Source organism: Cheilinus undulatus, linkage group 13 (assembly GCF_018320785.1).
Source record: "Cheilinus undulatus linkage group 13, ASM1832078v1, whole genome shotgun sequence".
NCBI lineage: Eukaryota > Metazoa > Chordata > Actinopteri > Labriformes > Labridae > Cheilinus > Cheilinus undulatus.
Window position 1 is genome coordinate 3,184,603 of NC_054877.1, and position 26,784 is coordinate 3,211,386.

The 26,784-nt window shown below is 39.8% G+C and overlaps 1 protein-coding gene across 4 annotated transcripts in view; it reads left to right on the forward strand.

Annotated features, from left to right (window-relative positions):
- Positions 1–26,784, forward strand: part of LOC121520104 (NLR family CARD domain-containing protein 3-like) — a 68,172-nt gene that overhangs the window by 34,490 nt on the left and 6,898 nt on the right. For 3 of the 4 annotated variants that reach the window (XM_041803382.1, XM_041803380.1, XM_041803381.1), the window contains exons 7-9: positions 11,341–11,514; positions 24,896–25,069; positions 25,868–26,041. In XM_041803382.1, the coding sequence (XP_041659316.1) occupies positions 11,341–11,514; positions 24,896–25,069; positions 25,868–26,041 (522 nt within the window). Of the gene's footprint in view, positions 1–960; positions 1,099–11,340; positions 11,515–24,895; positions 25,070–25,867; positions 26,042–26,784 lie in introns of those variants that run through there. The other variant, XR_005992761.1, reaches the window with a different exon arrangement.

Below are 26,784 nucleotides of genomic sequence, written 5' to 3' on the forward strand. Positions count from 1 at the left end.
GCTGAATGAGATAGAGCTTTATCAGTCGTTAGTGAAAATTAAAAGTTTTCATGAGATATAGAATTACTCTCTAAACACTAGACATTTGTTCTAAAATTCTGTTTATGAAATTAGAAAAACGACTTTAATATTTTGAGCCTCATGTAATGGTCCAATGAAGATTTCGGAGGTACCCAAAGATTTCATGACTCAGACTAATGAATTTCCCTTTGGGGATAAATAAAGTTATTGTATTGTATTGTATTCAAAGTTTCAAGTGGGCCATAGTGCACAGACATTTGGGAAAGACTGGCGTAAGAAATACTGAAGATGTTGAATGCAAGCAAAGGTGGTACTCTAACTCTAATCCACATCTGAATTACCAATCCAGAGTTCAAGGTGCTAAATATTGTGGAAAATGCTGCAATACACTGCCAGTGCCGTGTATCTAAAATGTTTAAAATAAATAAATATTTATGTAATAGTAAGTATAATTGGTTGGTGCTTGCCCACTAATGCTGTGCCTTCAATTTTGATGAAGTATTTTAGGAACCATGATTCGGAGGACTGAAAGTGCCAAAATGAAATATATAAATATGTAATTAATTAAATAATTAAATGTGTCATTAATTATTTAATATTGGAAATAAATCAACAAATATATAAATAAATATATACCTATTTAATTAATTAAATGCATGTGTTGTTAAATAATTAAATAATTAATTAAATATGTCATTAATTGTTTAAAATTGGTAATAAATAAATAAATGATTTATGAAATACATAAATAAATGTTTAAATAATTATTTAAAATGTTCATTTATTCTTTGTAAAAAAACATCTACTTATTTCACTATTTATTTAATTGTTTCACTATTTATTTGGTTATTTCACTTTTTATTTAATTAATTCATGGTTCCTGCTCCAGTAGTGCTTCATGAAATAATTTTATCTGTCATCCTCTCCCATCAAACTCAGTGGGCGGGACTAACGCTGATTGAGTCACAAACCATTCCTTTGGTCTGCAGTGATGCCAGGCTAGGGGGTTTCCCACCAAACAAACAAACAAACAACCAAACATGGCAGCAATCACTGAGGATCTGCATGAGCTCTCCTGTGAGTTGATAACAGATATTTTAGTCCTGGCAGGGAATGTTGATGCTGGAATTTCAGATCCTGAACATGTGGCTAGCAAAGCAGAGGGATTTATTGAAGTTCTTGGAGTTATTTCCCCTCTCTCTGACCAATATATCAACTGAAGAGTGTTTGTAAACTTAGCTTTGCTTCATCTCAGGACATGTGAAAAAAGGTTTCTTTTTTTTTTCTTTTCAAAAATATTATTTTTTCATAAAGTTACACACATGTCCAGTCCAGTGGACATCATGCACCTGAGTACTCAACACTAAACAGAGGGAACTTAATGTAAAAAGGAATTAATCTGTGTTTTATGGTAAATATATGAACACCTATTTCCTTTTATGCTTTGAAAAACATTTCAACAAATTTTTGTAAAATTTAACACTGTATAGCAATGTTTAGGCCTTAGTAAGAAAACCAATGACACTCATAGTGGTGGATCTTACACCTCAATGTGTCAAACATTCTCCAACAAAAGCAACATTATTTTGAGTCTCCACAGTTCTATAAGGATTCAGGACTGATATTTCCATGCCCTTATTAGGGGCTCGGGGCAACGACACTAACGACACTAGCCACTATTGTTCTTCCGTGTGTTTCTTTTTCTTCATCTTGCGGACAAAATTTCGCTGCGCTACTCCTCCTAGGGCTTTGAGAAAACCCCTGCAAATTATACATCAAAACGTGTGGTTTGTTCCCGATCAGTGTGCTATGACTTTTCTAAGAGATTCGTCAATTTTTCGCAAAGTTATTTGCAAAAAACTGCGAAAAAAGTCCCATCTGAATGAATGGGGAGAGGGACAATGAAACCACAAAAATAGGGTTTTTTACCACCCCTACTGCTTCGCCGTACTTTCACCTACAGAGATCATTCAAACTTTAAAACACAGGTATTTCTTTCCTGTCTTCAGGTATGTCTTTGTTACGATGATGGGGTTTATGGTTTTCGATAGGCAAGTCTTCAAATCTCCTGTGCGTTGAGTAAAAATCATGAAAAATCACCCTGCTAGAGTGGGTGATGTCATCACCCTAGAGGCTGAGAGAGCCAACACATCAACTGAGACTTTTGTGAACAACTAGTGACTACGGCCACAAATCTAACACCACACACATAAAAAATATATCAAAACAGAGGAATTCTTGTCCCGCTATTGTGGAACCAAGAACCAAAGCCATATCATGTGCAGTTTTGGCGTGAGAGGACCAACTGTCCCAAGTATGCTGACACTTCTTTGATCTGCTGCAATGTTACCAAATCTGATAAATTTGCCTAAAGAGTCTGAAAGTTGCCCATTTTTAGCTCGCCCTCCTGGCCTCATTTCTTGCACAATCAACACCAAAATTACATCACTGCTAGTTCCAAGCCTGCAGATGCTCACGCCGAAATCCGTTTGATGATACCATTTACGGTTTTCGCACATGGAGAGGAGAAAGAGATTGTGTTTACAAGCAAAAATCACCCAAAACTACTCTCTGCTGTCTCAGGTGTAACTGATCTGTGATCAGTGATGCGTAACCATGCAGGCATTAATTACCATGGCAACAGCAGCTCTGGTGCTTTGATGATGTCATCGTTGATTGACACACATACAGCCCTCAATGAGCTCTGATCACGCACACACATGGAGCTGTTCCAATAAAGCAGCCCATTTAAACAATGCTTTAACAGGATGGTGGGTGGCTTCTTATCTACATACAGTCCCCCATAAAGTCTTTGGCGACGTCAGTCGCCAAAGACAGCCACACATATATCCCATATGAAGTGAATGGGAGAGATTGTGCATTTGTGTGTGTGTTAGCGCTCGAAGCACGCACTGGTGTGTGTTTCTGTGTTTGGTGACATCAATCAAAATAACAACACACAATCCTTTCTTAATAAAAGTTTTTAATGTGTTCAAATGGAGCTGGAAATAACAAAGTTCATCTCTTCTGCACCTGCTCTCATCAAGACCTTGACAGGAACTGCATGTCTGTATAAAATTCAAATAAAGGACTCTATTTCATAGGGAGGGTCAACGCCACCAGGTATGTCAAGAAAACAGCTGAGGCTCAGTTGCCAGGTGATCAGCATCAGCTAATCAGGCCACATGACTAAAACACATGAATAAAGTCTCCTGTCATGTACAGTGTTTCTCAACCATTTCACCGTGTCATTGTCCAGCTACATGCTGCTTCAGCTTGGACTTGGACGTGACCTTGTAATGACAAGTCGGGCTATTGTCATAAATGGCCTTGCGATGAAACCAGCACCGCCCCCTGAGCCCCTCTCGCGATTTCTGCTTGAGGAAATTGTCTAGTACTAGCATGTTGTTTTTGGCAACAAGAACAGACATTTTTGTCTCTGCATCCTCACTCTAATCCTCTTGACTATGGGCATCCTCACTCCTGCATCCTGACTATCTGCATCTCCATCATCCTAAGCTCCTATTTCTGTTGTTCTTTGGCAGCCACTCATCATCACTGTTGTCACTATACTCATTATCACTGGACTTATCATCACTGGAGTTGGACAGAATTTCCTGGACCATTCTGTAGGCATCCCTATTCTTTGCTGCATTTGAAGTCTATAAAATATGACAAAATAATTACTATAGTAAAATAAGCTACAGCTAATCTGCACAAAAGTGTAAATTTTAAATGAATAGCTTATAAATGTAACATCTATACACTGACTTAGAACCAAAACAGTCACAAGAAACAGTGAAGCAATTACATGACTTGTGCTAAAAATATACTGTGATGCATGATGTCCACTTTATTGGACACATGGTTATTCGTAATTTTCTACATATTGAAAACAAAAATTTCATATTCCAAATGAATAATATTCTTCCTTAGATGTTACTGTATATCGTCATATTTTTTTCACTTCTGAGGTTCTTCTGGTATAGAAGGATTGGCATTATATACCAGCAGTGTCAGCAAGGGTGGCTGTCTGGCGGCCATATCGGATTCAGAGGAAATTTACTTGTAGTTACACTGACTGACCACTGAATAGACATCAATGGAGTGGTGCAGTGGAGAGCACTCTAGAGGCTGATATGCAGTTCCACCATAGAAACCATTGCATTTAAGAGAAAATAACTTTTTAATAGCTGTCCACTGCAGTGACCACTATGCACCAGAGGGTTAAAGTTCCTCTTAGAAACAGTGTTTATGATTTTAAAATGTTGAGTATGTTCCTGTAACCTAATTATGTATGTTTGTTTTTTTTTTTTTCAGACAAATAGCAAAACAATTTAAAAACTGTCCTCATCTATAGGTACTATGTGATCTGTTTCTTTCTGACTCTCTCTGTTTTCTGCTCTCTCTTCCTCCTCTAATCTTCCTTCATTCTCTCCCTTTCTCGCTCCACTCTTTTACTCCTGGATGGAAGTTTGCTCCACTGAAAGAGAAAGATATAAAAATAATGAGCTTTTAGATTTATGAACATGAAATTACTATTTACCCCTTAAAGCCTCAAAACACAAATAAAAGCCAGAAATTTCTATTTTTTTGGAACTGAAATGTTCATTTAACTTTCTACTGAAATTTGGAAAAAATCCAAATTTCCATAAAATTTCACAAATATATTTTAAGTATCTCATTTCATTCATTAGGTGTTTTTGGTAACTGATAATCCACTTGAGGGCATTTTTATCATATATTAGATTGTATTCAGATGTTTTTTTTACGAATTTATTGAGCATATTGATTAGATAGAGGTATCATAAAAGTATGTATCATATATGCGACAACAGGCGTTAAGGGGTTAAAAGATCAAGTTTTACATGTATCTTAGCCACATCAACTCTTGGCACCTCTGCTATCTTTTCTGTCACAAAGCTCTATTATGTGATCAGCAGTTTCATCTTCTGCCTCTGTTTTCACTTAAGTAGCGAATTCACTTCCTCTTCTCTACCTCCCAATTCTCCTGTTTTTTACATTTTCTTTCACTTCATGTTTCATGATTCCTCAAATCTGAATGCAGCCTCAGCCTTTTCTTAATAATTCTCCTCACCACACATGTCCTTCCCTTTTTTCCTGACGTCTGTTGTTTCTCTCCCTCCTGTTCATCAGCTCTCCTCTTCTGTAGAATCTTCTTCTTCAGCTGTGAGGGGTTTTACCATCCTTTCCTCATCTTTTCTTTACAACTGTCCTTCACTCAGCACCTTTATTTATTTTTATCCTTCCATGAACTAAAATCTACTAAAAAGTAAACCACACCCACAGGTACCAGCCAGGCATGAAGGATTTTATCCAGACTTGTGTGGGGCGTCCTCCCCCAGAAATCTTTGAGCTTTAAAAGATTTATTTCATGTTGTGGTGTGTTTTGCATTGTTTTTTTTGTGTGTGTGTGTGTGTGTGTGGGGGGGTGTGTGTGTGTGTGTGTGTGTGTGTGTGTGTTTGTTTGTTTGTTTGTTTTTTACTTAAAATGAAGTGGCTAAATTAACATTCTCAAGTGAACTGTTTAACACATTATTGGATTCAAAGTTCAGAGTTCAAAATATGTTTTAATGGCATGAATGGTTAAAACCTTTGTTGCCAAAGCAGAGTACATAAACAAAACAAAACAAATAATGACAATCACTATAACACAACTAATAAAATATTTCCAAAAAAAACAAAACAAAACACAAAGTTACTGACTATTATAAAACGTATTACTATCTCTAATCTGGTGACATTCAGAAACAAATTGTGCAGCTAGGTGTATATGTTGAGGTTCTTCAGATAGACACAGACTCATTATTTCTTCATGTGATCCAGTTGCTGTAACTTGGCTCAAAAGTTCTTTCTTACAGCTTCATACAGTGGGCAGATGAGGAGAACGTGGGTTTCATCTTCAGTTTTTCCTAAATCACAATGTTTACAAATTCTTTGGTCTCTAGGTTTCCAGTTTTTATGACGACCTGTTTCAATTTCTAATTTATGGTCGCTGAGTCTGTACATTGTTAAAATGTTGCTTTGTTGCACAAGATAATCAGCTGAAGAGTTCTCTCTTCTCAGTAGACAATAACTTTCTAATCTATTGTAGGATTTTATTTCATTTTGCCAATATTTAATTTATTTAGATTTGTTTTCTTTGTCAATAATTTAATTTGTGTTTTGGAGAGATTTTGTAGCTCTTAGTTTTTTAGCTGATAATTTTCTTGAATATTTTTAAGGGGGTCAGTTTCTGGGCAGACTCTGTTGCTCAGAAAGGCCAGGTGATGGTGTGAGTCAGGATCAGCTTGTGTTAGGTGAACCTTGACCTTAATGAGTCTTTTAATCATGTGTAGAGAAAGAGGGAATTCCCCCAGTTCTGCTCTACATGCCAGGTTTGGACAGTTTCTGTGGACCTTCAGGGTCTCTTTACAGAACTGGAGATGAAATTTTTCTGTTGGGGTTAAGTCCCAGGATGTTTGGCACTGTTTTAGGACAGGGCCCCACACTGCACTTCCATGCATAAGAATAGGAGTAATAACATCACTGGATAATTTTAGCCAAATTTTAACTGAGGGATTAAGTTTATTAAGGGATGTTTTAATGCCGTAATAGACTCTCCATGCCTTATCAGTGAGGGAGCTTATAGCTTTGTCAAATCTCCCTGAGGCACTGATGACTATGCCCAGGTTATTATACTCCATTGTATGCTGAAGTGTGCTTCCTCTGATTGTAAAATTATGTTTTGAATTTGGGGATCTGGCCTTTTTCTAAAATGTCATGATTTTTGTTCTTGACAGAACCTCTCTAACAGTGAGAGATTCTGCTGTAGTCCATGTTCTGTCAGAGACAGCAGAACCAGGTCATCTGCATACATGAGAAATTTGATTTCTTTGCCTTGAAGGTTTAATCCGGGGCTACACAACTGTTCTAAAGCAGTGGCAAGATTGTTAATATAGATGTTGAAAAGGGTAGGGGATAAGTTACATCCCTGATGTAGTCCTCTTTCTGGTTTAAAGAACTCTGTTCTTTTATTTCCCACTTTTACACAGAATTTGTTTGAGTATTTAGGTTTGATTAGGTCATATACTTTGCCTCCAGTTCCACACTGAATAATTTGATAGAACAGACCACTTTGCCAAATTGTGTCAAATGCCTTTTTGAGATCTACGAAACAGGCGAATATTTTCCTTTTTTGTTTTTTATGAATGTGATTTTGTATGAGGGTGTGTAAGGTATAAATATGGTCAGAGGTCTGATGGTTGGGTAAGAAGCCAATTTGGCTTTTAGACAGGACATTATGATCATTTTTTTTTAACCTTTATTTAACCAGATAAAAGACCCATTGAGATCGAGATCTCTTTTACAAGGGTGACCTGGCCAAGAGGTCAGCAGCACACGTCATAATAAATAATCATATTCAACAATTAGTAGGCAATATTTAGAACACACAGTAAAATTAGAGGTAGATCACATTTGAAAGTGCAGCAGTAGAAATCACAATAACAATTTAAAAACACAAGCACTGTTCCAATGTCTCGTATTGTTTGTCAATTAAGATAGAGCGAAAGTGTTCCAGTGAAATAAGATCTGACATTTTCAAGTCAGACTGGAACATTCCACATGGATAAACATGCAGATTTTTTTTTCTTCCAAAAAGTGAAAATTACATTTTTTATGCTTTTACTTTGCCTCCCCCCTTACAAACATACTTGAACACTTTAGGACCATACTAAGAACAACAGTGTGGGGATATGATTTGAATGAAAGACTCTTATGGTGGGGTTCTGCTTTTATTACGTCCTCTTGCAATTATTTTATCCTAAAGGAGCCTCAGGTAAGCATCAGCCTATGAAAGTTATTAATATTATGATAACTTATAAACATTTATCACTCACTTATTCAACAAGCTAACGTTAGTTCGTTTATGCTTGTTGTCAACCTGTATACACGGACGGACACACAAACTATCTCTCCTGTCTATCATACACAGACACACACATGCACAACTGCTCTTGTCGCCCTCTGACTGTGAAGCTCACATTTCTTCCTCTCTCCATGAGGCAAATATCATGGATTAGCGGATTTATAAATGAACACATACAAGTGTTTATCATGCCTCTGTGCCAGAGAGGACCAGCCAACTTAGTTATACAGAACACAGTAACGAGTGTTATAAGGATCTCCAGGTATGTATCTAAGAGCAGAGTGATAAACAGAATATAAAGGTTTGTGTGGAAGCAGCAGCGTGTCTATAGACAGTATCACCATAGTCTAATACAGACAGAAAAATAGCTTCAACTAAACTTGGCCTAAAATTAGGAGGAAATAGATTTTGATTTATTTTTGTACAAAAACATGATTCATCTATCCAAATACCAAGATATTTGTACACTGATACCCTTTCAATACTGTTTCCAGTAAGTGTGGATGGTTTAAGACTGTTAAAATCAACATCTCTAGCTTTAGAAAAGGTCATAAATTTAGTTTTGCTTTCATTAAGTACGACTTTAAGAGCAATAAAAGCATGTTGAAGTTTTACTACAGCCAGCTGTGCAGAAATATCAGAGCAATGTAAAATAATGTAATCTACATAAAGATGAAAATCACAGTCTGTTAAAGAGGAAACAACATTATTAATATAAATAGTAAATAAAACAGGGCCCAAACCTGATCCTTGTGGGACACCTTTTGTTAAAGATAAAAACTCTGATTGGATGTTTCCAGCCTTGACACACTGTGATCTGTTAAAAAGATCATCATAAAACCAGGCACAAGCAATTGAATCAAACCCAGTGTGATTAGGTGTCTGGATTAAAAGACCGTGACCAACTGTGTCAAACGCTGTTGATAAATCAATAAAAACAGCAGCACAGCACCTCCTCTTACCCATATTAGAAATGATACTATCAATAACCACAGTGGCTGCAGAGATGGTGCTGTGCTTTGCTCTAACACCAGACTGATGGGGGCTTAAAACAAATCATTAGACAGAAATGTTTTGAGTTGTTAACCAAAGACTCCAGGATTTTTAAAGGACAGGGTAGTTTGGATATTGGACAATAATTATTAGGATCACTTGTTTCTCCACCTAACGGCGTCACCAGAGCAGATTTCCAAACAGATGTGAAGACACCAGAACATATTGACAGGTTGAATATGTGATTAATTTGCTTGTATATGAGTGGGGATGAAGTTTTAAGAAAAATGGATCCAGATTATCTGCTCCTGTTGATTTCTTGGGGTTGATGGATTGTAATGCGGTAGCTACTTCATATGAAGAAAAGGGCTGTAATGTGAACTGAGGAGTATGACTGCTGGTGCATGTATGAGTATTTTCTATGGGTATTGGTCCTGTATCATTATCATTAAAATTGAATAAATGACTAGCAGCAGCAAAGTGATTATTAAAGGCACACAGATATCTCCTTGTTATATCTGATGTTTGGGGGTAAAGAATTAGTATTTTTGTTTTTTAAAGAATTTACAGTTCTCCAGAATTTTGCTGGATCTGACTGAGAGCACTGTATTAAAAATTTGATCTTGCTTTCCTCACATATGCAGTGCATTTATTGCGAAATTGCCTAAAAGCAAGCCAATCAGGTGAGTCCCTTGAGGGTCTAGCCAAAGACCAAGCTCTATTTCTTCATTTAAAAAGATCAGAAAGCTCAGGAGTGAACCAAGGGTTGGATTGATCTTTGATTCTGAGCTTTTTCAATGGTGCATGTTTATCAGCTATTGAAAGGAATGCATTTGAGAAATAGTTAAACGTCCGTCTACATCAGGAATTTCAGAGGTGAGGTTAATGCTGCTCTGATAAAGGTCATTAATAAAAACTTCTCCATTAAAATGTTTAAAATTCCTTTTAAAAACAATTTTCGATTTACTTTTGTTCAGGTGTGTCTCTCTAACACAGGCTGTTGGGCAGTGATCGCTTATCCCTAGATCAAACACACCAGAGGCTAAAATTTTGTCATTCCTATTGGTCAGGATTAGATCTATCAAGGTAGATCTGGTATGGTCTTTTGGATTGGGTCTAGTGGGCTCAGTGATAATTTGTTGAAGATTTAGATCACAGCACAGTGACTTAAGAGTTTCAGAGGCATTGGTTAACCAATCAAGATTAAAGTCACCTAGAATTATTATTTCTTTGTGAGCAAAGTGAGCGAGAAGATCCCCCAGCTTAGCTAATGAGCATGGGTCAGCAGAAGGAGGCCTATTTATCCTATTACCACAACAGAATTATTATGCCCACATTCAACAATTAAGGCAATAAATTCAAAGCACTTAGGTTCACTTACAGCATTTAAAACAGACACATTAAAACAACTTTTAACAAAGATAGCAACTCCCCAACTTTACCAGCTCTATCTATTCTATATATATATTATTAGCATTAATTGCCTCATCAGAATTACATACGCCTTTTTTAGCCAAACTTCTGATATTACTAAAATATCAGGATTAGCTTCTGATACCAGTATATTTAGATGATCCAGCTTTTCTTGTTTACACAAGCTTCTAATGTTCATATGAGTAAATCCTACGCCTTTTCTGGATTTAAATGTACCAGGGTTATCACAACAATTAAAAGAAGATCCAGAGTTCAGAGGAAAATGATTAGTAGGCTTGAGTAAGACTGTCTTTAGATTTTGAGTAAAAACAGACATTTTTGATTGTCTCTGATTTAATCTTGATGAAATTATTAAAATCACTGATTTTCTGTTTTAAGTTTAAAATAGATTCAAACTTCTGTTTTTGACACTCTCTTTGTAATTTAATATCACTGGAGTAAATCAAATCATTGAAAATTTTTTTTCCTATATTCAGCAGAAATCTCCTGGACTCCTGGAGTTACTAAATGATCAGTTCCAGCCCTTTATCCATCTGTCTCTGTTTCTCACTGCCTCCATGAACCGTATTTAAAGCTTTAGTGTTCCCATCATCTTTTAAATCCACTAATTATCAATTAAAAGCAAATTTATGATATTTTCTGCAAATACAGACATGTCAAATGATTTAAGGTTTTGTTTGTCCACCATAAACATATGATATTAAAAGAATATTAACCAAATAATATTTTAACATAGCGCCCACCTCTGGATCATGAGAACTACACAGAGAAACACAGATGGAGCACACACACTCTCAAACAACACTGCTGCACTGATCCTCCATGGTCAGGGAGGAGATTTTTATTAAATGAACCACTGATGTCAAAAGGAAAACACATTCTGTAAATAGTTTTTTCATCAAATATACTGTGAAAATATGAGCACTTTAAAAAAATATTATGTAATGTTAATGTCATTACAGGCTTTATGGCTGTGGACTATCAGAGACTCACTGTGAAATCGTGGCCTCAGCTGTAAAGTCCAACCCCTCACATCTGAGAAAGCTGGACCTGTGGAACAACAACCTGCAGGATTCAGGAATGGAGCTTCTTTCTGCTGGACTGAAGAGTCCAAACTGTCGACTGGAGACTTTGTGGTAAGACAGCATGTTTACTTTCTCTGCTCAGATGAATATGAGGTGAAACTGAAGCGTAAACATCAGACTGACATTAAACTGATCCTCACTGAGGATTTCAATGATAGGGTCCATTTTCTTCTTCTGTGGTTTTGTCTGTTGATTGGTTGAACAGTTTTTAGTGACACATGTCAAACCTCAGAATAAAAACAAAATCAACACAGTCTATTTCTCTCTAACCGCTCAGAGAGCCAGGACTGGCTCTTGCTGTTTTGGCGCCCTAGGCGAAATTACAATTTGATGCTCCCCCCTACACACACACACACAGACAAACACACATAGACACATGCACTCTTTGTCATCACATTGGAGAAAAGCTGGTGAAGTTTAGATTTAACATTTGAGGATGTCATTGAGCCTGTTAAAGCACAGCCCAGACCTCAGTAGGGACTCTATTTTGATGGCATTTCATTTACTCCAAGCACTTTATTTACTATTGAATAAATTGATGAAATTTGAAATGCATGCCTTAAAGGTTCTTCACAGACAATATATTTTAATGTTTGTGGTTGAGATTTGGAGTTTATATGCAGTTCTTCGACGCTTGGTTTGGATATCTTATAAATATCTTGGATTCCTGATTGATTTACTTTTAAGCTTCATGTTGATCAACTTACAACAAAGTTAAAGCTGAGACTGGGCTTTTACCTCAGGAATAAGTCCTGTTTTTCTTCTACTGCAAAGAAAAGACTTGTTTCTGCCACTTTTCTGCCTCTGATTGATTACGGTGATGTTCTGTACATGCATGCATCTTCTCAATGCCTTAAATCCAGTGATGTAGTACTCGAGTCCAGGACTCGGACTCGAGTCAAACTCGAGCCCTGATTTGGAGGACTCGTGACTCGACTCGGACTTGAGCGCTGATAACTTGTGCTTGGACTTGGACTCGAGCTTTAACACGAGGATGAAGAGGAAGACTCGAACCTTTTTGCTTAAAACTATTTTATTCTGAAATTTTATTGTTTCATGTGAGAAAACTGCTCATAACTGATCAGCGTTCACGCAGCGCCCAGCACGTGCATTCAGCTGAATGTGTGTTCATGTGAGTCTAACCAGCTGTCTGTGAAAACAACCAGAGGAGAGAGAGCAGGAGGAGAGAGCCTTGGTGACAGAGAGAGGAGGTGATAGGTTGATAGGAAGCATAAACCTGTGGCTCTTCTCTGTATTCCCACGGTAATCTTTTCAAGAAATTAATCTTAAACGCAGCCAGCCTACCTTTGAATCGCCGAAAATTTCCATCAGCTGCTCAGACACGTCATATTAGCTGCTGTTGCTGCTGTCCAGTAATCCTCCTCTGTCTGGGACAGAGTGAAAAAAACTCTTAAACCTTATAGTCAGTCCCGTTAGTTAAAAATATCAATCCAACGTTACAATCTGCGTTAACACCGGCAAGATAATGCTGATTTGTGTGTTAAACGAGGTGACATACAGAAATATATGATGTGTTTAATTACAACTCAGACTTTAGAGTATCCAAGGGGGGGCAAATTTAAGACCTTTTTATGATGTGTTCAAATGTACAACAGAGAAAATTGGAATTTTAACATTTAGTAAGAAATCTGAATAAATCCAGTCATTTTAAAGGAGGAATATTTAGTATAAGGTAGATGCAAAGTATGAGTGCAGTTAAAATCATGTTTTCTCATTTTCCAACCCTAAATACACAGATAATCCTTTCAGTGTAACTGATATTATCAATGAAGTGTGTAACAGCTCCCCTCGCCCTTTAGACTAAAGAGTTGAAAAAATTCATACATTAATGAAACACATCATTGAAACCCTCCGGTAAAGCTGGAATGGCTTAAAAAGAATGAATAATTTAATTTAATTTGGCTCTAGTTTTCAGATACTGGGGACTCTTCCAGGACTCAAACATGGGTAATGGGGACTCGACTCCGACTCCGACTCAGGTAAAGAGGACTCGACTCGGACTCGACTCAGATTTTTCTTTGGTGACTCAGACTCAACTTGGACTCGAACACTAGGGACTCGGGACTCGACTTGGACTCGAGGTTTGGTGACTCGACTACAACACTGCTTAAATCATTAGATACTGTCAACCATGGAGCACTGAGGTTTATAACCAACCTTACGTCCTGAACTCATCATTGTACTCTGTATGGTCAAGGTTGTTGGTCTTCTTTGACCACACATAGGCAAAAACTTTGACTCATCCTTATTTATAAGGCTTTACTTAATCTGCTGCCATCTTACTTTTGTGATTTCATTCATGTCAGAAGTTCTGGAAGCTCCACTCTCTGCTCTCTGCTCGGTCACAGGATTTACTTTTGCTCTCGGATCCCAGAGTCTGTCTTGAGATGCTAAAAGGAGTTTCAGGTCTGCTGCTCCTGTTCTGCAGGGACATTTGTGTATTGGGAGCTGGTCTCTGTAAATCTTTTCAAAGGTAGACTGAAGGCTTTGGAGGACGATGTATCAGGTTGTAGATGTTTTGACTGATGACTTTCTGATCTGCGACTCAGTTTTGGGATCTATGTGATTTTAATTGCTTTGTTTTTTGTGTCTGTGTCTTTGTTGATTGTGCTGCTGCCTGTCTTGGCCAGGACACTTTTGTAAATGAGATTTTTTTTTTGTCAGTGAGGTTTTCCTAGTAAAATAAAGTCAAATAAATAAAAAAAGTAATTATTATTATTTATTTTATTATTTTGTTTATTTTTGCTGTTGTTTTTTCCTATTATTCACAGACATTCACTATGCTCAATGTAAGTCATTAATTCAGTGTAATGCTGCACTGGTTAGCTTCTATTTATTATCGAATATACTCAAATAAACTGGGCTTAGCCCAGACATAAAGGTCTGTGTAAAGCATCCATCCACTGAATTAAGTGTCATTTAATTTTGCATAACCAGCTCTTATATGCACTGTTTCCAAGACAAGAGCAGTGACGCACCGGAGGGCTGTCTTGAGATCCTGGTTAGCCCGCTCTGTCTGGCTGTTTGGTGGTAACCAGAGGACCAGGCTGGCTGTAACACCACTGCCTTGCAAAACTCTTTCAGGCAAACTGAGGACCTCTGTCTGAGACAATGTCACGGGGGATGCCATGCCATTTGAACACATGGAGAATGCTGAGGTTAGCAGTCTTTAGAGCAGAGGGTAGTTTAGGGAGGGGCACATAGTGTACAGACTTGGAGAAACAATCTACTATGGTGAGGATGACTGTGTTACCTTAAGATGCAGGGGGTTGGTGAGATGACTTTCCTCAGGCGCAGACAGAGCAGGCTAACCAGAAGAGTTCCTTGAGGAAGTGGAGGGTGCGGGTGACTGCAGGGTGACAGGAGAGTTTGGATGAATGGGCCCACTGGAGTACATGTGAACAGGCAGAGTCTGGGACGAAAAGACGATTAGGAGGTCCGGTCTGGGGGGTGGGTTGATCCTTTTGAGCCTCCAAACCGATTTGCTCTATCTTCCATGAAGCTGCTCCGACAATGCAGGAGGAGGGGATAATGGGGTCCGGTTTTGCAGAGTCTGATGAGGGAGAGTGCATGCAGGAAAGAGCATCAGGTTTGACATTTTTGGAGCCAGGGCGGTAAAACAAGGTGTAGTTTAAGCGGCTGAGGAATAGGGACCAGCGGGCTTGATGGGGATTAAGTTGTTTTGCTGAGCGGAGATAAGCCAGGTTTTTATGGTCTGTCCAGATGATGAATGGAACCTTAGATCCCTCAGACCAGTGCCTCCATGCTTGCAGGGCCCACACGACTGCCAACAACTCTCTGTTACCTCAATTATAGTTGCGCTCAGAGGGGGACAGACAATGGGAGAAGAATGCACATGGGTGGAGCTTACTGGTCTCGAAGTTCCTACGTTTCCTACTTCAGTGTCAGGCGTGTCCACCTCCACCACGAACTGGAACGTAGGATTGGGATGCCAGAGCACAGGTGCACTGGTGAAGGGTGACTCGAGTCTAGAAAATGCCGAAGAAGCCTCAGGGGACCACTGGAATGGGGTGTTGGTGCGGCGAGTGAGGGGACTGGTGACCTTGCTGTAGTCGTGAATAAACCGGCGATAGAAGTTGGCAAACCCTAGGAAGCGCTGCAGCTCCTTCCTGGTGGTAGGGATAGGCCATTCCAACACAGCCTGAATTTTTGCAGGGTCCGGTTGTAGCTGTCCCTTGGCAATGATGTAGCCCAGAAAGTTCACAGAGGGGACATGAAATTCACACTTTTCTGGTTTAACAAAGAGCTTGTTTTCCAGGAATCACTGGAGGACTAGGCAGACATGTTGACGATGTTCTACGAACACGAAGCGGTTGAGCACGTCACAGAGGATGTTGTTAATGAGTGTCTGGAAAACAGCGGGGGTGTTGGTGAGTCCAAATGGCATGACCTGGTATTCAAAGTGGCTGAGAGGAATGCTGAAAGCGGTTTTCCATTTATCTCCATCCTTGATTCTGATGAGGTGGTAAGCATTGCGTAGGTCTAGTTAGGAGAATATTTGAGCATGACAGAGGGGTTCAAAGGAGTGGTCGATGAGAGGAAAGGGGGCCTTATTCTTAACCGTGATGTCATTCAGGCCTTGGAAATAAATGCAGGGGCATAGAGAGGAATCTTTTTTCTTAACAAAGAAGAAGCCAGCACCCAGAGGAGAGGAAGAGGGGTGGATGAATCCAGAGGCAAGGGGGTCTTTAGGTCTCTAGGTTTCCACGGCAACCCTCTCTGGGCGAGACAGGTTGTAGAGGGGACTAGAAGGTAGGGGGGCACCAGGGAGAAGGTCAATGGCAAAATAATAATGGCGGTAGGGGGAAGGGAGAATGCCAGGTCTTTACAGAACACCGGAGCCAGGTCATGGTACTCAGAAGGGACACTAGAGAGATCAGGGGGTGCAGGAGATGGCTTTGGAACTTCTGGAGGCGGGATTGGCAGACAGAAGGAGACAGTGGAGACTCCAGTTGGTGACTGAGGACTGGTTCCAGTTGAGATGAGGGTTGTGTTTCTGTAACGAGGGGTATCCAAGAACAATAGGAGAAACAGGGGAGGGAATGACAAAGAGCTGGATGGTTTCTTTATGATTACCAGACAGGATGAGGGTGAGTGGAGCTGTTTGATGGGTGACCTGAGAGATAAGGCGTCCATCCAGGGGGTTGACACACTTGGGGGCGACTAGAGGCTCAGGAGGTAACTGTAGTTGTTGGACCAGACCAGTGTGGATGAAGTAATTGTCTGCACCTGAGTCAATGAGGATGGGCACAGAGGCAGATCAGTTATTCCAGAGGAGGGTTGAGGGGATAGACATGTGGGGAGGAGAGCATGGAGGAGAGGTAGTTTGGCTCACCAGTGTGCTCTCCATCACAGATGAGCCCTCCCCTTTTGGCGTGTTAGGGCAAGAGGCGACGAAGGGGAGGGAGACCACAGTAGATACACAAGTTGTTTTGTAAATCGTCTCTGGTGTTCCTGTGGATCCAACCAGGCTCGGCCCAGCTGCATGGGCTCCTCTGGGACGGCAGAGGGCGCAGCAGGGTCCGTGGGAGGAGTGGCAGGCAAAGCGGCAGGGAAAGCCTGTGCTACTGGGGAGTGACCTGAAGAGGGTGGGTTACTCACTGGGTGGGTGAACTGGTGCTGTGGGTGCTGGACTGGGGATGCTGGGAAGCGATGTGGGTGATCTTGAGATGCAGTTGGAAGTTGGATTGATTCCATGATCTCTTGGAGCATTTTGTCATGACGGCCAATGAGGATTCCTTGCGTGGAGAGAGCTTCCTTTATTGCTGGGTCCATGCTTGGCCAGAGTTTTCTGTGATGATTTTGACTAATGAACACAGGAGCAGAGCCGACGACAGATGAAGCCGTTTTAAAGGTTTTATTGGGGGGTAACATGGGAATAGGGAGGGGGGAATCCAAGGTCAGAGGGTGTGAGAGGAATCCAGGGAGACGTGAGGGCTGCAGACGTGAGGGTAGATGGTGGAGGCTGTGAGACAGTCCGGTGAGAGAGTGTGGCAGCGTGGCAGAGATTGGGCAGGGCACCTACGGCACGTGGAGGCACTGGAAAGGGCGAGGAGAGAGCAGGGTTAGACACAGGTCACAGATTAGCATCAAAATCTCAAAATTTTTCCTATAGAGTTAACAAAGTCACTAGAGAGCCGAGATACCACGTCAGAGCGGGAATACTCTGGCGCTAGAGAAAGGTCAGTGCAGAGCTTATGAGCGCACGGTGATTGATGGTGATTAGATGCAGGTGCAGGTGCAGGTGTGTAGGTGCCAGGGGAGTCAGTCCTGGTGAAACGCCCAATCTCTGTGAAGAGAACAAAAAACACTCCAAACAGGAAGTAGTCAACCGTAAATTACCAAAATAAATCCAAAACAAAGTGCAATCACCACATTTGCAACATTTTGGAGATCAGAACATTTTATTTATGCTTCCCATGAACAGTCAGAAATGTCCTGTTTATTATTAATGCCACATAGTATGGGTAGGGTCAGAATTTTGTGCAAAACAAAGCCATAGGAACAATTTAAAAAAAGAGCCAAATGTGTGGTTGCAGATGTATATTTCTGGAAATGCAAAAATATTAATATTAATGTTTTTATTTATTCTGCAGTACCTGCTTAAGCTTCTCAAAGTAAAACAAATCTGATTTTTTTTTAGTTTGGCAACAAGAATGAAATATTCATGTTGTGATCAGCAGGATTTTTTATTTATCATCATCCAGGATATTTCTTTTTACACATCAGTCATAACACTCAGCAGTAACATACTTTTACCAAACTAAAAGATTCAGGGCTCTGGTGAAAACGTTAAGAGCATAGGCCCCAGCAAGCCACCCCAGGGCTCCACCTTTGACTTAGACCTATCCATCACACAGAATTTACTCATCATAATGCCAAAATGGTGTCAGAAATGTAAGGTTATAAATACATTGGGGATGAGTGATTACAGACATATTTGAAGAGCACCTTAGGTTTTTTGAATAAAACTTATCCTGTCAGTTCTACAAAGAGAACCGAGTCAGTGGGCTGCATTGGGATCGGGTCTGAACGTCAGTTTTGTTTGCACTGAAACTGTTTAAGTTAGTAAACAAGGATCAGTCTGGTTCTTTAAATGCATACAGATGCTTTAACGCTCCTCATAGCGCTAAAGATGAGCGTCCCCCACAGCACTGATGCGCCTAGTGACGCACAGACACACTGGCACAAAGAAACTGAGCAATTACATTGCTATTTGAAGGGAAAATACCTGCTTTCAATAAAAAATGAACTTATTATAAGTAACATATCCTTCCTCTAAACCAGTGGTACTCAACCTTATTCTACCAAAGAGCCACATTGTCTAGAAAAAAAATTAGCGAGAGCCACAATCCAAACCTGGAATGTAAGGTAGATAATAGATCAGTTAACCTGTAGTTGAAATGAAATAAAACTGTGGATTTGTGGATATTTATGGGGTTAATGGGATGTAAATGTCTGTATAGAATCAGAAGAAGCAATCTGTCACTGATAATGAGCATATATTTATTTATTTATCACTGATATCAGGCTAAATCTTTGTATCTTTTTATGATTTTAGCTTGTTTTTATAAATCATATTTATATCATTTTATAAATTATAAACTTTTCATTCCCTGAAAAGTGATCATTTTGGAGATAACAGTCTTTGGCCCAACACCGGCATTATGAAAGTTTCACCTGGCCTAAAGATTTTTTAAGACATTAGAATGAGCTGAGTTTGAGCTCTGAAATGCTTTTTAAAGAAAATGATGAATTATGGTTGGCTATTTGGGAATTTATATCTCACAGTGGGACATTTACTGTAGTTCTGTGGCTTTATTAACATAACAGAGATCCTTTCTAATTTTTTTCCTTTCATTATTAATTCTTTAGTTAAAGGGGGAGGGGCCTCATATTGGTCAGGCCCTGGGCCTCCAAATAACTAAAACCAGCCCTGCCTCACACCTGCAGCTCTCCAGATACATTGTTTCACCCTGCCTCATTTTGGAGCTTTGGTTTTATATTTCTGCTCTTTAGACAATATTTATGATCATTAGTGCATTAAAGATCAAATAAAACACCCACGTTTGGACAACTTTCACTAGATATTAGATATGTCATTATCTCCACGTGTGATCCGTGTGTTATGCTCTTTGATGACACGCATCGGCGTAATTGTCATAAGATCTGGGTGTGAGAGAGCATCGGCAGGATGTGGCTGGAGAAAAGGTTAAAACGAGGAAATTGGAAGCTTCAATTTGAACACAAGATAGCAGACCTCAATGCAGAGGTTGCACTGGACTTTTTTTGTTGTCCGTCACTCCTATAAAATCCTGCTGGATCCATCCTGACACAGAGCTTTATACAGCACACGCTCATGCGTCACAGCGCAGAGACAAGCTGGAGAGATGGAGAACTACTGTATAATTCTGTCTCTGTTATGACCTGTGAGTAGGCTACAAACACATGCCTTTATCTGTTAGATTTCCATGACTGATATCATGGAAACTACGGTGTTAAAGTGAGGTTTCAGAGAGAGAGAGGGAGAGAATAAAGGAACAGGCGCTGATCTGAATCATCATTCACCCATCTCTCTGTTATGTTTCCATGGTTGACATCCACATGATAAATGAGCAAACATTGGTGTTTAAAGTGAGGGTTCAGTGGTGAGCAAATGAGGTGGAAGCAGTGGGAACTGTTTTGATTCATCTACTCTCTTTGCAGTGAGTGTAGTGATCCAGAGAGGGATAAACCATTTGTTGACTGCTCTTGCAACTTCTGCTGCTTGACTTTAAGAAGGGTCAGTGTGATTTGACTGCAGCATTTTCTCAAACCACACATTGAATAGTCCACGGATTAATTAACTAATTTAAACAGTCTACATTAGATACAATGGGGATTACAAAATAGATAAAAACAAGTCCCATATTACTGAAAATATATATTATAAGTTAAAATCCTGCTTTGAAGTATGTTTTATCCTGAATACTTAGTTAATAGTTAAAGCTAACTTGGAAAATAATTAGTTCTATTTATTAAGACTGATAAATAAATGATAGATTATGTTTTTTGAGTTTTTATTGGCCTTATTCATATCATTTTAATAATTATGTATACTGCTGCTTTTATAAGTGAAAAGTATTGGTATCGAGTATCCGTTTTTGTGATACTGGTCCTGTAATTACTTTGTATCAGACCGAAATAAAATTTTGCAGCACTGCCCACCACTATTAGACAGTTGTCATGTGAGCATGCAGAGAGATACAATACTGTGCTAGACGTTTTAGTTTGACGTAAATGGTGCTCTTGGCTCATCGCATGGACAGTGTAGTTAGCTGCTTCGTGCCTGAGTAAGAGCACACAACCCAGAAAAACATCACTGCTGTACACGGCTGCATAAATTGTTCCTACCCGCTGAGGTCAAGTAAAGTTCCAGAGACAGAAGATTCCTTGTCGTGTGAAGTATTTTCTACCCACACACCTCCACATGAAGTTAGCCTAGCTTGCTTCAAGGCTGCAAACACAACAATATATAGCCATATATACAGTGCTGTGAAAAGTATTTGCCCCCTCTCTGATTACTGAGGTTTGGCATATTTATCACACTTAAATGTTTTGGATCATCAACCCAATTTTAATATTTCACAGAGACAACACAAGTAAATACAAAATGCAGTGTCTGAATTATTATTAAATTTTTTTAAAGAGGGAAAAAAAATCCAAACCTATCTGGCCCTGTGTGTAAAAGTAATTGTCCTCTGAACCTGATAACTGGTTGTGCCGCCCTTGGCAGCAATAACTGAAATCAAGCGTTAGAGTCTTTCTCATCCCTGTGGAGGAATGTTGTCCCACTCTTCTTCGCAGAATTGTTTTAACTCAACCATATTGGAGGGTTTTCCAGCATGAACCACCCGTTTAAGGTCACACCACAGCATCTTAATTGGATTTAAGTCCAGACTTTCACTTGGCCACTCAAAAACCTTAATTTTGTTTTTATTGACCCAGTCAGAGGTGGATTTGCTGGTATGTTTGGGGTCGTTGTCCTGCTGCATAACCCAAGAGCTCTTGAGCTAAAGGTCATAAACTGATGGCTGGACGTTGGCCTTCAGGATTTTCTGGTCGACAGCAGAATTCTTTCACCTGTCCCTGAACAATGCAGCAGGCATCCAGAACATTTACAGCCTGTTTTTCTCTGTCCTAATGTCACAAACTGCTACTTGGGAGAGTTTCATAAAAAATCTCAGAATCATTTAGAAGTTAAAAACAAACAAAAAACTACAAAGATACAGAGAGTTTCAGATACTGCTATATATAAAATACCATTTATTCCTGTGTTTAATTATGGTCTAAGCTAACCTTGCAAAGCAGATGGATACGCCCGTTTCCTTGTTTTTCACTGGCGAATCCATCTTGCAAAGCTCCCATCTGAACCGTTTGGGCCCGGTTAGAAAGTGACAGGGCCAATCAGCTATGAGGGGCAGTACTTTCAGGCGCAGCAGAGTCGTGACGTATGCAAGCAGCGGCGAGAGCTGGTGCAATTATGGAGGAAGAGCTTAGCGTGGATGCTGCTAAAGCACCAGTTATATCAGAACTTGATGACATTTCTTCATTAAAAGAAGATCAAAGAACAGCAGTGAGTTGTTTTCTTTTCAAAAACGACAAAAGTCGAGTACTGACATGTCTATAGTTGCCATGTTTTGCGTTATTCCTCAGTAGCTGCGCACGCAGCTACTGAGCAGCTACGCTCAGCAGCTACGTCACATGTTTTGTTGCTCTGATTGGCCCGTAGAGATGTGACAGACAGAACATTCACCCAATCACACTTCAAGTTTTTTCAAAGCCTCTGCCTTTTCTCAAACATTTCCTGTTGAAGCTTTCCCAGATGGATGTGTGAAACACATCCATCTGGGAAAGTGTGAAACACATCCATCTGGCGTGTCAGGTTAGGTATATTCTCAACACTTAAAAATCAAAAACATTGTTTTTGATAGGCACATTAAGTTCTCCCAAATAAAATATGTGCATTCCATGAATACAAATGGGTAAATCAACGTAAAAAGCATCTGTAAAGCAGGAAAAATCTCACCAGGAGAATGTCCCCAGACTCCCCTAGTCTTGGGCTAAGCCTGTAATGTTGGCAGCACCTAGCTTTGCCCCTGTCTGATCCTTATTTCATCTGGTCTGGGATCAGTTGACAGAGTCCAGAGAGGAGAATGAGAGAGAGAAAGGGCAGAGGGAGAGACAGGGTGGGGTTTCTGAGATTTATTCCAGACTGCTGCACTATTATACTGCTCATAGAGCTACAAACCCTCACCTACTGAATGAAAACTTGACTTTTAAGCACATGTCTGTGCCCCAACATTTGTTCTACTGCATGTCTGTTCTCTCTGAATCCCCTGACATCCATGCCCGTGTCATGAACGGTGCAATCTCTGTGCGTAATTTTGATGCCTTTTGGCGCTGCACCAAGACTAAACATGCAAATCTCTCATGTCATAGGACAGCCTGTGTCCAGAATAGGTTTAAATGTTCAGTTATAAAGAATCTGTTTTATCATTATGAGAGAAGTTTTTTTGACAAGACCTGGAGTTAAATACGCTAGAAGAGTTATAAACCATGTCCCACTTTAATGTAAGTAACCAAGGCCATAATTTCACTTCTTGTTGAAATGAAATTGAACTGTATTTAAGTAAATTTAGGTGATGTTACTTTGGCATCACATTTTTTATAATGAGGGATTAAATCAGGCTGGAAATTGAACTGAGTCACTCGCCAGAGGCGAGATATGATGTCTGCATTTGTGGCTGATGGACAGTTACGTAGAGAAAAGTACTTGCTGTCCTGAGAGCTGCTTCAATCCCCTATAGGGATAGATGTTTGGTTTAACAAGGCAAAAACTTCTGACATTCATTAAGGCCTGAGGAAGGAAACAGCAAAACTGAGGTGCAGACAAGACTGAACCCTATGAGAGAGCGAGGTGCAGCTGTGCACAATGGTTACATTCTTCATCTTCACTCATTAAGTGCCAGCCCTGTTATAAAATGGAAAGTGGCTTTTGCCAGCGTTTTTGGCCATTTTGAGTCATCTTTCAAGACCCACAGAATATTTTGTACTATGATTCTGAAAACACCAAAAAGAAGAAACTCTATTTCATCATGGAAATAACGTTTGTTTGTAGCTTGTTCCGTTCTTGATTTATCTGAAGTTGAATAGAGGCTAGTTTCACCAAAAAGACCACTTTTGTTCTAGAAAACTGAGAAAAATGCATTTTTGTGAAAGAGAGTCTGCCAAGCATAACAGTGATTTGAATGTTATAATTTTGCCTTCAGTGACATAAAAGACATCTGAAAATTGTATTACAAATGTTATTTTATTGTAAAATAAATAACAATGCTTCCAGTTACTGTCATGCCATTCACACTTTGGAACTGGACGGCCTCCACGGGACCCCCCTATACGCCCACGTCCTCTCCTGCCTTATTTCTCCGACGCGGGGGGGGGGGCTTGCGGCATTCTTTAGCCTCTTTGCCGGCCGAGGCAGATCAAGACAAGCGCTGATCCCTGGATTTGCTGTAGTCAAGTTCAGTGTCAGTTTCAGTGAGTAAGCGATTTCTCAGGCAAAAGTTTAAAGTTTCATCCAGCATCTAAGTTAGAACTTTTAGCTTAGATTACCTCCTTAATGATCGCTCTGCTCTTTGACCCTAAGGTCTCCACCTCTGATGTTTGATCTACCGTCACTTCCGGCTGTAGTGTTCCGACAACTTATCCCAGAAGCCCCAAAATTACTCACGGGGAGTGTGAGAGCGCCCCCTTGTGCCAGCTGCCGATAAAACACTTTGACGTATATATACGTCAATGGCACTCAATGAGTTAATAAATGAATAAGAAAATAAATAAATAAGTAAATAAATCATAGAATAAATCCTTCTCCTTAAGTCTTAAAAATAATGCAGTCTGTATCAGCCTTTCTTTTTTAGCATGTTTGCAGGGCTGAGGTGATGAATCAGCTGTGCCACTGTTCCTCTGCTGTGTGCCTTTTTTGAGGTGTTCTTCCCTGCTCTAAAGAGGGTTTAATGTATCATAGTTAACAAATTTATGGCATCGTATTATGATCTTTTTTTGCTATATTATAGAAAGATCATGACAAATAAATGAAAATTTGGATTTCAAACACCTCAGTTTGTAAATATTGAAAATGCATATATTTTTTAATGTCCATCTTTTTCCCTAAATGTCTTTTGGGCCAGATGGCACCTGCTGGTGGCCCCAAAGTGGCCCGCAGGTCGTAAGTTTGACACCCCCAGTCTAAACTCTAAACCTTCATCAGCTCTGATGAGATTATTTTGCATTTGATAATTTAAAACACTAATGGTATTTTAAAACGTGTTCATTTAATCTTTTTATTCAGGTTGGGGCACTGTGGTTTGTCAGAGATCAGCTGTTCTTCTCTGGCCTCAGCTTTAAACTCCAACCCCTCGCATCTGAGAGAACTGGGCCTGAGTGACAACAAGCTGCAGGATTCAGGAGTGGAGCTTCTTTCTGCTGGACTGAAGAGTCCAAACTGTCGACTGGAGTCTCTATGGTAAGACAGCATGGTTAATTTCTCTGCTCAGATGAATATGAGATGAAACTAAAGCGTAAACATCAGACTGATATTAAACTGACCTTGATAGGGTCAATGATAGGATAGGGTCTATTTTCTTCTTCTGTGGTTTTATCTGTTGATTGGTTGAACAGTTTTTAGTGACACATTTCAAACCTCAGAATAAGAACAAAATCAACACAGTCTATTTCCCTCTAACCGCTCAAAGAGCTGATGATCTTTTTCTCTGTCATGGTGTCTTTTTCAGATCAGTCATGAATTGTTCAATAGTAGACTTTAACCATAGAATAATGATGTATTCATGTAGAGATGAATTTTTCTGAGACTTTATGAAGCTGTTTGATGATTAAAATGATGGAAAGTTTTAATTTGAGACTCTGTTTAAATCTCTTTTCTCCTCCTATAATAAATATTACAGATGAGTTCTTTGTTCATGTTTCTCCTCAGTTCATCCTGACATTTCTGGCCCTAGAGGAAACTTTGAGATCTACAGTTAAATCTAAAATCTGTCTGAGAGTTTTTATTTCTGTCTAAACATCATGAGTTTGCCTGTTTGAAGAATTTACAAATGAAGTAGCTTGTTGGGGGTATTTACTGGAGATTTTTTTCTAGTCGTGTGTTTTTGTTTTTCACCTGCATCATGTTGTGTTCAGGTGTTTGGAGTTTCCACCATCTAAACTCTGAACCTTCATTGCCTCTGATCAGATTATTTTACATTTAATAATTTAAAACACTAATGTTATTTTAAACTCTTGTTCATTTAATGTTTTTATTCAGGTTGGAGCGCTGTGGTTTGTCAAAGATCAGCTGTTCTTCTCTGGCCTCAGCTTTGCAGGCCAACCCCTTACATCTGAGAGAGCTGGACCTGAGTGGAAACAAGCTGCAGGATTCAGATGTAAAGCCGCTGTCTGATCTTCAAAAGGATCCAGACTACAGACTGGAGACTCTGGGGTAAGTAGGGGGTTTGATTTAGTCCATGCTGGTCTCTACAGTGTTACACCAACAGTTCAATCAGGGGAGACTTCATTATGAGGTTTATTTTCAGGTTTAGAAATGAAGGAAATTTGTAATGTCTTTATGACTAGACTCCATGGTGTTGTCTTCATGTACTCAAAGGTGTAGTGAGGCTCAGATCAGGATCAGACACACCTGATGGAGAGTAGACTATGGTGGTGGTGGAGGAGGAGGATGCAGGATGAGCTGAGGAGCGTTTGTAATGAGGGGAACAGAAACCATCAAAATCAGTCATTTCCAACATCCATTTCCCTCATCTACACCACTTATCACATTCAGGGCCACAGGGGCCAGAGCCTATCCCAGCTGTCATTAGGGGAGAGGCGGGGTACCCTGGACTGGTCACCAATCACAGGGCTGACATATATAGGTTGTTTCCGCTGAGCGGTCCAGCTCAGTTCGGTGCAATACGGCACGCTTTTTTTGGCGTTTCCATACAGAAAGGGTCCCAAAAAAATGACCTGTACCGTCCCACTTTTCGGCACCCTTCTGCAGGGGTGCAAATCTTACCTAAACGTACCAAGAAGGTGGAGCTACATACTCAACAAAAGGGGCTGCACTGACTTCACGTCAGCGTGCAACTCAGCTGCTCGCCTCCGGGCTTCAAACACAGAAGTCTGCGCTGTGAGAAGCGGGCGAAAACGGGACAAAAATGGGCCAATATCTGCCTAAATTGGAAA